Source organism: Pinus tabuliformis, chromosome J (assembly GCF_031772625.1).
Source record: "Pinus tabuliformis cultivar Carrire ecotype Pingquan chromosome J, CPIR1, whole genome shotgun sequence".
NCBI lineage: Eukaryota > Viridiplantae > Streptophyta > Pinopsida > Pinales > Pinaceae > Pinus > Pinus tabuliformis.
The window spans coordinates 1,337,246,974-1,337,261,232 of NC_142295.1; the positions used below are offsets into that span (position 1 = coordinate 1,337,246,974).

Here is a 14,259-nt window from a genome sequence, read left to right on the forward strand (position 1 = left end):
TTGGATGGATCCACATGAACCCCCTATTCATCAATAATGTATCTCAGATACTGAACCTGGGTCATGCCAAAAGTGAATTTCTCCAAATTGGCACATAACTTGTGTTGCCGCAGTGTTTGGAGAACCTGTCGGATGTGGTGGAGGTGCTCTTCCCAAATTTGGCTGAAGATCAGGATGTCATCCAAGTATACCACTACAAATGAGTTGGTTAATGGCTGAAATATGTCATCCATGAGCCTCATGAAGGTTGCAGGAGCATTCATCAATCTGAAAGGAATCACCGACCATTTGAACAGGCCCTCCTTGGTTTTGAAGGCATTCTTCCACACATTGGAATGTTCGATTGGTACCTGGCGATATCGTGACTTCAAATCTATCTTGCTGAAATATTTTCCCCCCTTCAGTTGGTCCAAGAGGTCATCAATACATGTTATCGGGTACCTATTATAGACAGTGATCATGTTCAGTGCCCGATATTCAATACAGTGTCTCCAAGTCCCATACTTATTCTGTACCAACATGATCGGGCTCCCACATGGCGATGAACTTGAATGGATGTGACCTTTCTACAGCAGCACCTGAATCTGCCTCTTGATTTCATCATTCTCCAGAACGGAGCGCTGATAGATTGGTCCATTGGGCAGTGGCGCACCTGGGGTCAGATCGATGGAGTGCTTGACCTGATAGTGCAGAGGAACCCTACGGGGGAGGTGAAGATGTCCTCGTACTCCTCCACGACCTTATCCATTTATAATTGTCGTGCGGAGAGGCCCTGTCTAGAGGTCATGGCCACCGTCTTCTTCTTTCCTTGAGGGCGTATCATCAGGAAAACAAATTTCCCGGTTTTGGAAATGAGCTTACTGCATTGTTTTGCAGTAATCAAAGAGATGGCAGTAAGCGGTGCTACCTCCAGTATCCTGTACAACTTATTTCCCAAAGTAACAATAACAGAACGGGGCCTTGATTCATACACAGTATGTCACTTCCACAAGTATGGTTGTCCTAGTAATACATAACTAACTTCAAGGGGAGAAATGTCACACAATACCTCATCCGTGAAGGGCTTGATGTTGTATGGAAGGTGACACTGCTGGCTCATGCGAAGATCCCGTCCTTGGTGAAGCCACTCGATGGTGTACGGTTGTGGATGTGTTGTGGTCGGTAAGTCTAGCCGCTTCACGACCTCTACCGAAATGAGGTTCTTTTGGCTCCCGCTATCGACAATGAACTGTAGCGGGGAGCCCTTTACCCACATCTGGGAGTGGAAGAGACACTCATCCTCCTCTAGATAGTTGGGTTCCTCCTTCTGGATCATTGCGGTGGCAATAGTGGCGTTGGGCTCTACATTGATTATCTGCTTCCCTTTGTCATTCCCCTTGTTGGGTTCTGGCTCAGAGTCAGAACCTGCATCTGATTCTAAAACCTTTAGCTCAGCCACTAGTGACTACTTGGCCCAACACTCACTTGTGTTGTGAGTGGACCTCTTATGGAACTCACACCACTTTCCCATGTCCTTTTTTGGCTTTGCAGTGCTGTTGTTTTCTTGCAGCTTTGGCAGGCTATCTTAGGTTGCCCCGCCTTGGCTTTGTCCTTTGTACTGCAATTTGGGGGCACCTTTCCCTTGCTTCGGATTCGCAGATTCAAAGTCTTACTTCTTCTGTTTAAAATTTTGCTCAAACCTGATGGCATATTGGTATACAGTGCCGAGCGAGGAGATGTTCAAGAATCCTATTTCTTCTTGGATGTACTTATGCAGGCAGTTGTGGTATTTGAGTACCAAATGCTGGTCCAAATCCTTGATACCCAACTTTATGCGAAGGGTATCGAAAATATTGGTGAACTCTGGCGCATCTTGGTCCCTTCCCTGCCGCAGCGTGGTCCACTTTATGTATTGATCCTCATAGCTTCCAACAGGGTAGCACTGCTCCTTGATGGTATCCCAAAATGAATTCCAAGTGGGTGCGGTCAAAAATAGTGAGCCTGTACTTTCATCCCTATTCTCGCAGTAGGTTTCCCACCAGTCCTTGATGTGGGGGGCTGCTTTGAGAAGAGCGAAAATAATATTTTCCCAACTGGAAAAATCATGAACAAAAAAAAACCCTCTAGTAGATTTAACCATTTATCGACAGCATCTGTGTCTATCTGATGCTCGAATATGGGGATTTCAAAATTAACTTGTACCTTAAACAATGTGGCATTTCCAGAGTAGCTGTTGGAAGCCGGTGCGTCACCCCCTAGGTAGCCGCTGAAGGATCTGGGCAAAGTTGTCCATAATCGCGTTCCTTTGTCGCTCGAGGGCTTCTTCAAGCAAGATTTTGATAGGATCTCCTACCCCCTCGTCTTTCTTTTCATCCGCCATGGGAGGCCATCAAGATTTGTGAGGCTAGTCTTGCAAAGTTTCGACTAGTTCAAGCCCTAACTCCTGACCTCATTGGGGACATGCAAAGAAAAACATAGAAAAAAAGCAAACCACTTTGATACCACTGATCCGGATGTAAACAGGAACGCAGCAAAACACAGAGATAACCATATACACAAAGATATGGCAGAAATAATACTTCATTTCATTAATGTAAAATACTGAAATATGCTTACAAATAGAAATGGAAATAAACTAACTAGGGCGATGCTAGCTTATCTTTGAGAAGAGATGTGGTAGCTACATGCCTCTAAACTATGTTACAATGAGGCTCGAAGGCCTATTTAATGTTGAGAAACAATGGAAAACCCTAAACATCCAAAGACCTAACCCTAGAAGATGAAACGCCAAACTATGGGCCCCGTTTCGGTAAATTGGTACATCAACTTCCGAGGGTTGTAACTTTGGCATATGATCTCCGTTTGATGCACATAGTATCTCGTTAGAAATATCTATTCGAGAACTACAACTTTGGGAAGAGAAACATGGGTCTTCCAGTTTTCCCCAAAAACATCGTTTAGTGCCTCAAAATGGCTCTGGAAGTCTAGGAACCTAAAAACTGCTAAAAATAGTAAATTGTGCTACAATTAAGGAAACTAAAAAGTTGAAAGAAACAATGGTGGGGGTCTAAGTGAACTTGGCAAGTGGGCACCAATATCTACCTAGATCAAACATCAAATTTAGAAACATGATTTTCATACACTTTCAACATAACACAAATGCATATGTGTGAAACCACAAAGAAAATCCATTTATACGAAAGAATATCTCACGCATAACCACCTCCAGAACAAAAAATGCCCTTCTGTTAGCCATTGAAATTTGAAACTGATATTAGTAAACTTGGCTTCCAAATATCATGGGAAGGAATCATTTTTTCTCTACACATGCTACCTCCGAACAACATTGTCCATTGTCTGAAAAAATCTCTCAACTTTTCATTGGATGCTCTTCCGCATTCCATAGAATCTATTAATAATAAAATTATTATTAAAATACATTAAAATTAAAAGACACCTTTGCACTTCCCTCATTTCATACAAATTCTGCACATGTATTTGTTCCTCGCATAACCTTCACAGATGCACAACCATCTTCGTACAACTTCGTTTATACAACTACTTCCACACACAGTAATTCCCTCGATCATTGACATTCGAAATCGATATTAATTAATGATCATATGTAGTGAAATACGTCTCTAAATATGAATTGAAAAGGGATTTGTATATTTATTATCTTAGTAAACTTTGCGCAAAACTTTCACATAACATTCGCAGATGCACAACAACCTCAACAAAACTTCGTATGCACAACTATTTCTACACTTAATAACGCCCTTTGGTTAGTCCTTGACATTCAAAACTCTGCACCTGATACCTCCGAAATGCTAGCTTCATACAACCACCTTCATACAATAACTTGCATAGATATGAAAATGCTCCTAAATAATAATTAAAAAATAGAAAGCCTTCCACACATTCTTTTTCTACAAGACACTTTTTCCTCACATGGATTGAAAAAAAAGTTTATTTAGCACCCTCGTCTATGCAAAAGCCCATGACTCTCCTACACATACTTTTTCCTTGGCAAGTAAATTTTCCGCACAATGACCCCAACACTTACTATGCAAAGGACCCCAACTCTCTCGCACATACTCTATCCTCCACATAAGGAATCATATTAATATTAATTGGTATTTGTTCACCTTCACCCCCCCTTCCCCGGGGCCTATGCAAACAACCTACAACTACATCAATTCTCGCATCTGTTGTAACATGATTAGTTTTAATAATTTAAATTTGTTGATATAATAAGTTTTAGTAGTTTAGAAATAATAAATGGGTCTACAAGAGTAAATGCGCCCTCAAAATGTAAATTTAAGTTTCACTAGTTGACTTATTTAGTTAAACATGCATTTAAACATGATTAAAATGATGTAATAAAGTAAATTCAAACATGGTTTACAAAAATCTAAGAACAAATTTTCAAAAAATGAAAGATTCTTTTGTTGATAACATCCTCATGTACAAAAACCTCTCTCAGTTTTGTAACAGCTATTATGGATTGGGAGATGCAAATGCATCTTTGAAGGAATGTTTTCTAGAAATTTCCTGTTTTAGTCACCATTTTGCAGAGGATAGTGTGACTAAAAAGAGATTAATATTTGGAAACTAGAAGAGGTTTTGGTTCAAACAATTCCAGAATACAAAAGCCTATCTCACTTTTCACACAAGTGTCAGGGGTTGGTATATACACTCTCATCATGTTTAGCCTATTTTTATAACTATGAAATGTCCTGTTTAAGCGACCATTTTGCATAAACTATTGTGGATAATCAGAGATGATTCTTGAGAAACTGAAGGAGGTTTGTGTTACTAATATGCGAAAGTAAAATAACCTACTTAAGATGTTACTCATCGATTACATAACCATAGATACAAGTACATGTTGATAGCCTATTTTTTGGACTGTGTAAAGTCCTTTTTACACATCGTTTTGCAGAAAGTATTGTGAACAGCTACAACCAAATTTTGGGAAACAGAGAGAGGTTCATCTCAAGAACATATTCATCTACAATAACCTCTCTCATTGTTTACAGAACTATCTCAGATTGACGTATACAAAGGCATGACTAGACCCTATTTTTCAGGATTTTGGGAAGAAATTACTCAAAGACAGTTAGGCCACCTCATCAACTAACAGTTGCAATTCAATTCGAATTCCTCTTATTTGTAAACATAAATGCATAATGATAGTGCCAAGTAGATACATTAGTTTTTAATGTCCTATATTTCAGTTCTATTTGTGTAAAACAGTTTAAGATATTTGTAAACAAATCTTGATATTTTTTCAAGATATTTTAGTTTAGAATTTGTATAAATACTTCATCAATTGAAGTAATTGGTGTTGGATTTTGATGCCAAGACTCTTCACTCTGTAATAAGGCTTTTGTTGTAGTTTTTCTAATGAAAGCCTTATGGCTCTAGTTTTGACAGAATTTTGTGCTTCGAGTATGTTTTTCCAGTTTTTCATATCTTATTTCTACACATGATAAAAGTATTTATAGGAAGGTTTGTATAATCATTATCTTTAGAAAGAGATTTGTTTATTTTACTGTTTGTTCATCATAACTCCTCTTTAATTGGTTTTGTTTTGTGCTTTCTGACAACCATTAAAAGAGATTAGCCTATTGGACTATCTGTCTGAAATAGCTCCTCTTAGAATTGGTTTCAGTTTGGCATTCTTGAATACTTTGAATATGTTTTGTTGGGTTGTAGAAATCTTCTACATGCATCCAAATTTCCCTAGTTGTTAAGTAGTCAGTTTGACTGCTCACTTATTAGGAATCCCCTTACATTATTTTACCATAATTCTTGAAAAAGCTAGGTCATTCTGTCAGGTTGGAAGTTGACACTTTTAGATGGGACCCTGTGAGAGAGGCCTTTAATTATGATCAGGGATTGTCATTGATCTCCAACCACCCCCAATTAAAACCATAAATCTGGCCATTGTGCTTCAAAGTCTGTTTTTCAATGACAGGTGAATAGCATTAAACAAATCCTCGTAACAACTGAGGGAGCCCCCTCTGGTTCAAGGGCCAGCTTGAACCTAAAGGTTGGTTGAGTTGGTTTCCTGACGTAGTTTTTGCAACCAAGGACTGCCTACGAGAAACAGGTACAACAACATCATTAAACATAGCACTAACATAACAGTGTTCTGCAACCACATCAATAGCTAGCTTGAGACAACCACCTTCGTACAACTACCTCCATAGTTGCAAAAAACTTTCCTAAATAATAATTAAAACAAACAAATCCTTCCGCACATTCATTTTACTATACAACCCTTTTTCTTCAAATGGATTAAAAACACATTATATTTAGCACCCCCATCTATGAAAAATATCCATATTCTCTTGCACACATTCCACCCTCCACCCATTAAACTTTTCGCACAATGAAATCGTACGATTACCGCATTTCATTAGTATCACAACACTCACTATGCAAATGACCCCAGATCTCTTGCACATACTTTGTCTTCCACACAAGGAAACATAATAATATTAATTAGACGAAAACAACCTCCAACCACATCGAACATAGCACTAACATAATAGTGTTGTGCAACCGCATCAATTCTCGCATCATTGAGCAAACTACTAACATAACAGTGACAATGCTAGACCACTCACAAACGCAATGACCACCCACAAAATTACTTTTATTTTAATTTTAAAATGAATTGTCAAGCATTGGGAAAAAATGAAGATAAAATGCCCTCCACTAAGGGAATTATATCCCATCAGAGCTTCCTGAACCAATCATAAATTAGAAATAACATTTACTAAAAATTCAAAAAATATTTTTGAATTTATGCAAAAATTGAAATATTAAGCATTTTTCTGAAACTTTGGTTAAAATTGCAAAAGCATAGCCAAATAATGTATAGTCAATGCAACTTGATGGAAAAAAAAAAATTGTTATAGTCCCTCTTTATTGAAAATAACTGTTATAAGAAAAAAAAATCTATATAAATATAATTCAAATATTTAATTGTATTTTATTGAATTATATGCTATTATAGCATAGTGTTTATAATTATTTTACCTTATTAATCTTTTGATTTCCATTGGTTTTAGTTGTGATGATAGCTTAAATCTAATTGATTTGAGAAATATTTTCCACTAAATAAATTGATAAATAATTAAAATATTTATTTGAAATAGATTATATATATATATATACATATGAATTTTTTTAAATAATAAATAACCAAAAAAAATGACTTGTAAATTTTGGTGATAGGAAGTATGATTTATTTTTCCCTCTACTTAAATGACTGATTGAGCCTAGCAAAAATTAATTGAATAAAATTAAAAATAAAAACAAAATTAAAATTAATTAATTAAGTAATTAGTAATAATAATTTTTTTTTAATTATAAATTATTTAATTATTAAAAATTTAAAACATTAAATTATTTAAATTTATATCTTGAAAGAAATCGCTTAGTTAATATATTTTAAACATAGAAAATATGATCAATCTCAAAAGCATTTTTTTACATTATAAATCACAAAAATCTCAGATGTAACCTATTTTAAATATATTAATAATTTAATTTACATAACTTTCCTAATCATATATATAAAATCACTCCATATTCTCATATCTTTAAATAAACATAATCTATCTGCTCATATGTCAGAAATCCTTATATTTTTTTAAAGTGACATTAAAAAATGCAGAACACGGATAATCCGTGACCTCATGAATGGAAATCCTTTCTTTTTTGAGTTATATTTGTTGGAAGAAATAGTTTAAACAGCTTCATACAATGTCGTTCTTTCTATAATAAGATATATTAATTTATATAATTTAAGAATTATAAAATTAATAACTTTATAATAATAAAAGAAAATCTATATAAATATAATTCAAATATTTAATTGTATATATATTTTTAAATCTTTGGTATTGTAGCATAGTGATTATGATTCTTTGACGCATTAATCTTCTATCAGATATTTAATTGTATTTTTTTTTAAATTGTCTCGTAGTGTCGCATAGTGATTATGATTCTTTAACCCGATTAATCTTTTATTAGAGTATGTGATTTTAATTTGTTTTAGTTGTAATGATGGGTTAAATCTAACTGATTTTCCATCCCTTTCATTAGAATATGCGATTTTCATTTGTTTTAATTGTTATGATAGGTTAAATCTAATTCATTTGATAAATATTTTCCAACCATATATATATAATTTAATTAATAAATAATAAAAAAATTAATGTTATAATAAGTAAACTTTGGTGGTGATTTATTCTTCCTTTTATTTAAGTGTATAGATTGAAACTAGCCAAAATTAATTAAATTTCTTAACCAATAAAATTAAAATTAAAATTATTTAACAAATAATAAAATATTTTTTAACTATACATTATTTAATTATTAGAATTAAAATCCTAGGTGAAGCCAGCTTAGGAATAATGTGACTCGAGAAAACTGAAAGGCCCTATTATAATGCGATTTACTTAGACGGAAACAAATTAAAAGTCTTTAAAACAACCATAATAGATTTTTATAGTGCACTTTATAGATATTTGCACTTTACATATATATTTATTTCCTACTACCCACGCTTCTTACGCCATTATTTGTGGACCGTCTTTACACCTAAACACTTCTCTTTCCACATATGATATTACTGAAAGGAAGTCCTATTTGAGGTTGGCAATGCATTAAGCCGTGGTGTTGGAATAGCCCTGAGTTCATGAGCCTTGGGCAACGTGAGTCCATTAAATCTTTCGGTCATATCCAGTTCTTGATTTGCCCCATTCATGTCATCCGAAGGAAGCCTCCAGTTGAAGCAGTGAAGGAGTTGAGCCACCCCAAGCTCTACAAGAAGCGTTCCCAATTGCTGTCCAGGGCATCTTCTCCTGCCTGCTCCGAAGGGAAGCCACCCAAAGTTTTGATCTCCATTTGCATCTATCTCCGAGGCAACCCTTTCGATGAATCTTTCAGGTTTGAAGCATTCGGCGTCTTCCCATGTATTTGGGTTCCTCCCAATCGCCCAAAGATTAAAGATAACGCAAGTATTATGGGGGATATCATAGCCCATTACATTGCAGGATTTAGCAGTTAAGCGGCGGGTCAAAAAAGGCCCTGCTGGGTGGAATCGAAGCGTTTCTTTTACCATGGCCTGTAAATAAACAAGTTGAGGTAGATCAGATTCGCGTACCATGCGCTCCAATCCAACGACGCGCTCCAGCTCGTCCTGAAGCTTCTTCATCACTGCCGGGTTTCTTAACGCTTCTGACATTGCCCACTCTATCATTGTAGGCGTCGTGTCCAAGGCACCAAGCAACATATCCTGCCAACAACAATATGATGATCATCACAGTATAATATTCATATAAAAGATATATAAATCTAATTTCTTATAATATTCATTCATATGGGTCAATTTTAACTTACAAAGAGGACTCCTTTTATACCATCTCGTGAAATTTGGAACTCGCTATCCTTGTCCGCAGAGGCTGCAAGTAAGGCATCCACAAGATCATGCGTGTTGTTGGCTCCGTTCTGCGCAACATGTTCTTCTATTATTTTCTCTAACAAGTGGTCTTGTGTCGAATGTAGCTTCTTCACCCAACGGTTGAGACCTTGCAAATCCATCCAGTCCAAGGAAGGTATGTATTCTCCAATATTAAATGAGCCGAGTAACAGTAAACTTTCCTTGACCAATGAACTGAAAGCTCTTGATTCTTGGTCAGAATATCTTTTACTGAAGGCCATCCTGCAAAGTATAGCCGTTGCAAGGGCTGACGTAGTTTGGTTGATGTTTAAAGCACAAGAGCCTTTGTGGGCATCTGAATTAATAATACAACGAATCATAGCAGTGACTTCGTCTTCTCTAATAGAGCGGAAGTAATCTAAGCGCCTGGAGCTCAGCAACTCCATAGCGCAGAGCTTACGCATTTGCGTCCAGTAAGCCCTATATGGAGAAAAGATGATGTCCGCGCAATTAAATGACAAATGTTTAGCAGCTGCCGACGGACCTTTGTCTGCGAAAAGCAGATCATGGGTCTTGAGAAACTCCCTGGCCATCTCTGCAGAGGAGACGACTAAGGTGAGGGCGGAGCCTAGGCGCAGAGACATGAGTGGGCCATGTTCCACAGAGAGAGCAGCCAGCGCTCGGTGAGGCAGCTTTCCCAGCATGTGAAGGTTGCCGATAATGGGCAACGGGAAAGGTCCCGGTGGCAGGCTGCCATTTGTTCCCCTCGACAAGAATCTCCATGCTGCTAACAATACGACAAAAAGAAGAGCAGCGATGAGTTTAACATAGAACTCTGAGTTCTCTAAATCTTGCCACTGCTGAATTCCCGACTCTATCGTCATTCTTTTGTTCAGCCAGGCACCCACGGTAGAATTACTTAGGCCAAACGCAAACTTTATAAAAGCGTCAAGCTTTTAAAACATGCCATATCAAGACAATGATTTTAGGCATCTACACCTAACGACGACTTTCTATCCATCCTTTATATCCATTCAAACCTAACAATGACTGTTGATCCATCTACACGGAGTTACACCACCATACGAATTTGCACACATATATCCATTGACGTGGACTTTATATCCATTTACACCTTGCAATGACTTTTGAACCATCTGCATTTACACCACCATATGAATTTGTTCCCTATATTATTATTAAAATAATTAATATATAAAGATTACATATTGACATATGTTAGGTTGGATTTGTGGTATTTAAAGTATAGTATTGGGTTAAAATAGTGTAAACAAAATTATTTATAATAAAATAATGTGAGATCTATAATAAGATAAGTATTTTGATATTTATCATAAATTGATGTTTATTAGCTTTTATCAACAATTTAATTTATAAGACTATATATATAACCATTAATATTTGAGTCTCAAGGGATAGTTTAATTGGTCGAGTTCTTGTTGCTAAGTACCTTGCCAATTGGGAAGTCACGGGGTCAAATCTCCTCGTTGCCCTTGGGGTTATCCCCGACTAGATAAGCCGATGGGTAGATCCGCATTATTACCCGTGGATGCAGCGGCCACTCAGTGACCATGAACCACAATTGAAAAAACAAAATAAAGATCCCTTCAAGTGGATTTGCCTGCATTATTACCCGTGGACGTAGCGGCCACTCAGTGACCATGAACCACAATTGAAAAACAAAATAAAGACCCCTTCAAGTGGTCACTCAATGACCATGAACCACAATTGAAAAAACAAAATAAAGATCCCTTCAAGTGGATTTTCCTGCATTATTACCCGTGGATGTAGCGACCACTTAGTGACCATGAATCGCAATTGCAAAAGCAAAATAACCATCGATATACTTTTTTTTTGTAAGTTCGTCAATGGTGAGACTACATCATGGTCATGTCCAAAAATAACACCAGAATAAGGCAAGGAATTAATCATCGATATTCATCTCCACTTTATCATAGAGATTCTTACTGTGTAAATAAGCTTTGTTACAATACTATGGCTTATCAATACCACATAGCCAAAAAATCTTAATTCAATTCATATGACATTTTTTGAAAATTAATCAATTTAATTAAAAAGGGAGCTAAGGCATAACTACTTTGGACATAAATTTGAATCTTTCATTTGTGACTAGTATTAATAATTTTCTAGTATATTCTTTGAATGTAAAATCCCTACCATCCACCTAATAACTCCACCTAATAATTATTGATAATTGAAGTAGCCCAACCATTTAAGTAATTCTTGATAATTATTAAAATAGTCATCCATAAAAATTAAAGAGTTAGTAAATAGTTAATAACAAAAAATAATATATGAGTTAAATTACCCTTTTATGAACATTTTTTCTGGTCAATTTTGTCCAAAATCATGCAATGATTTTTAGCTATGAGATTCACTCCCACTTAACCACGGAGATTCTTAATATATCAATAGGCTGTGTTACAATACCATGGACCAATTCCATGCCTTATCAATATCACATGCTAAAAAAACCACAATTTATTTCATGTGTCACTCGTTAATATGACATTATTTTTAATCAATAAAATTAATAACTACTTTTGAGATGACTACAAGTGGTTAATCCCTACCATCTAACAAATAATTATTGATAATTAAATTAAAATTGTAGAAACCTTATTCCAAAATAGACATGTTTATTCACCTAATTAAAATTCTTAAAGCTCTATTCCAAAATAGGAATGCCAACTCGCATATCAAGTTGGATTGAAAGTTCAAACTAGCTTAACCATATAAATTAAAAGGTTGGTAAACTCCAATAGACATCAATTCCTAATAAACATCAAAACACTTTCTACATGATACATCTCAAGCTGTTACAATTAAAAAAAATCATTGCAGTAAATAAATTATAACTTTATTTACAATTATTAATAAATAATTAATGAAATTAATATATAAGTTAAACACATACACATTTTCAAGAACATGAGACAAGATTCTTAACCATGTACATCTTAACGAGTAAATAAAATTTCTTACAACACTATGGGTTAATACTATGACTTTATCAATAGCACAAAATCATAAAATCATATCTCACTTTATAATTTATATGTCGATGTGATATTATTTTTAATTAATCAAATTAATTAAGAGGGAAAAGAAGGCATAACTAGTTTGGATTTGTATATACTACTATAAATATTCTAAAATAATTTATGAAGGCCAAATATCTACCATCCACTGAATAATTATTAATAGTTAAACTAAAATTTTGAAAACCTCATTCCAAAATAAACATATATATTGGTGTAAAAAAGAATATAATTAATAATAGAAAAACAGGTAAAATATGTGAGGAAGAGAAAAACATATGTTTCTATGGAAAGGGTATTATTAGAAAATATATGATTGAAAACTCATTAAGAAAATAATTATGAATACATCATGAAACAATGTATACCCATCTTAGCTATGGATTTATCATCAATTGAGAAAAAAGAAACCCCTAAAGATGAAATTATTTTCTCAATTTTTGATCCCTCTTGGTTCATGATAAATTGAAACAAAGTTACAAACTTAACAAGAACTATAACTTCAATATGAGAACTCTAGCCCAAAAACCACAATTATTTCGAAAAAATCCATCAACAACATCCTCAAAAACAAAGTGTTGATGATCATTAACACTTTATTTTGGGTAAAATTTAAACTTCATTTTTAGAAAATGTAGTAAAAGCGAGTTGTTTTAAGCAGAAAAACATGAAAAAACATCCTAAAAATGAAAAGCGTTGATAAGTGTTGATGTTGGATTCAGAAGTGTTAATGTTGGATCAAAGTTTTTTTTTTTTCTTTTATGATAAAATTCAACCATTGTTTAGCAATGACATTAAAAATGAAATATCATGACTCTAAAAAACTTTAAAATTCCAATATTATTAAAAATCAAGTATCAAGGCTCTGAAAAACATTAAAATTTCAAAAAAATTTGATGATATTGTTAAAGATAAAATATCATGACTCTGAAAATTCTTAATGTAGATTTTTACTATTAACAATATGATGTTGGGAGCTTCTCGTGATTTTGTTGAAGCATCATATTCCAGAAACCTTCAAATTTTGATATTTTTAAGCCATGTAATTAAAACTAAATAGCATGAATATAAAAAACCTTGAATTTTCAATATATTTCAATGATGACATTATAGACCAAATATCTTGACTAAAAAATACCTTTAAAATGAACACCTAAATAAATAGTCATTAGGCTAAGAGGATTTTTTTTAAATGCTAAAAGTACAACTCTTTTAAAATCTTAGCATATGAAAATTTAACACATTGCAATGGAAATTTAAAATTTAGGGGGACTTGACCCATTGCGATGAAAACTTAAAAATAGACCATGAAATTCACACACAGTGGGTGCAAACTGGATTCATTATAACGAAAATTTAAATATCAACTATCAACTTAATACATAGTGGGAACAGGTTGCTAATTGAGAATCAACATACTCTCATTAGCAAAATAAATAAATCAATGAATAAAAAAAAATAAAAATAAAAACATAACGAAACAAGGATTAAAAAATAAAATTAAAATTAAAACCAAAAAATTAAAAATTAACAAATAATAATAATAAGGTTAAAAAAATAATAATGCATAAGAACAATTTAAAAGAATGGGAAACGAGGAAAAAAATAAATAAAAATCAAATATTAAAAAATTTAGAAAACGAAAAACAAAATCAAAAAAATTAAAAAATTTTAAATTAAAAAAAAAAAAACTTTTCTAACTAAAAAAACTTGTAAGGGAAAAAAAAACAAAAC

General features: G+C 34.1%; 1 protein-coding gene across 1 annotated transcript; it reads right to left on the reverse strand.

Annotated features, from left to right (window-relative positions):
- Positions 1–8,466: 8,466 nt before the first annotated feature.
- On the reverse strand, positions 8,467–10,368 carry LOC149232292 (cytochrome P450 71AU50-like). The gene is made up of 2 exons (XM_089379389.1): positions 9,403–10,368; positions 8,467–9,298 (listed from the first exon to the last, which is right to left on the reverse strand). The coding sequence occupies exons 1-2, from the start codon at positions 10,324–10,326 to the stop codon at positions 8,630–8,632; spliced, it is 1,593 nt and encodes a 530-aa protein (XP_089235515.1). The 5' UTR covers positions 10,327–10,368; the 3' UTR covers positions 8,467–8,629.
- Between the last annotated feature and the right edge of the window lie 3,891 nt (positions 10,369–14,259).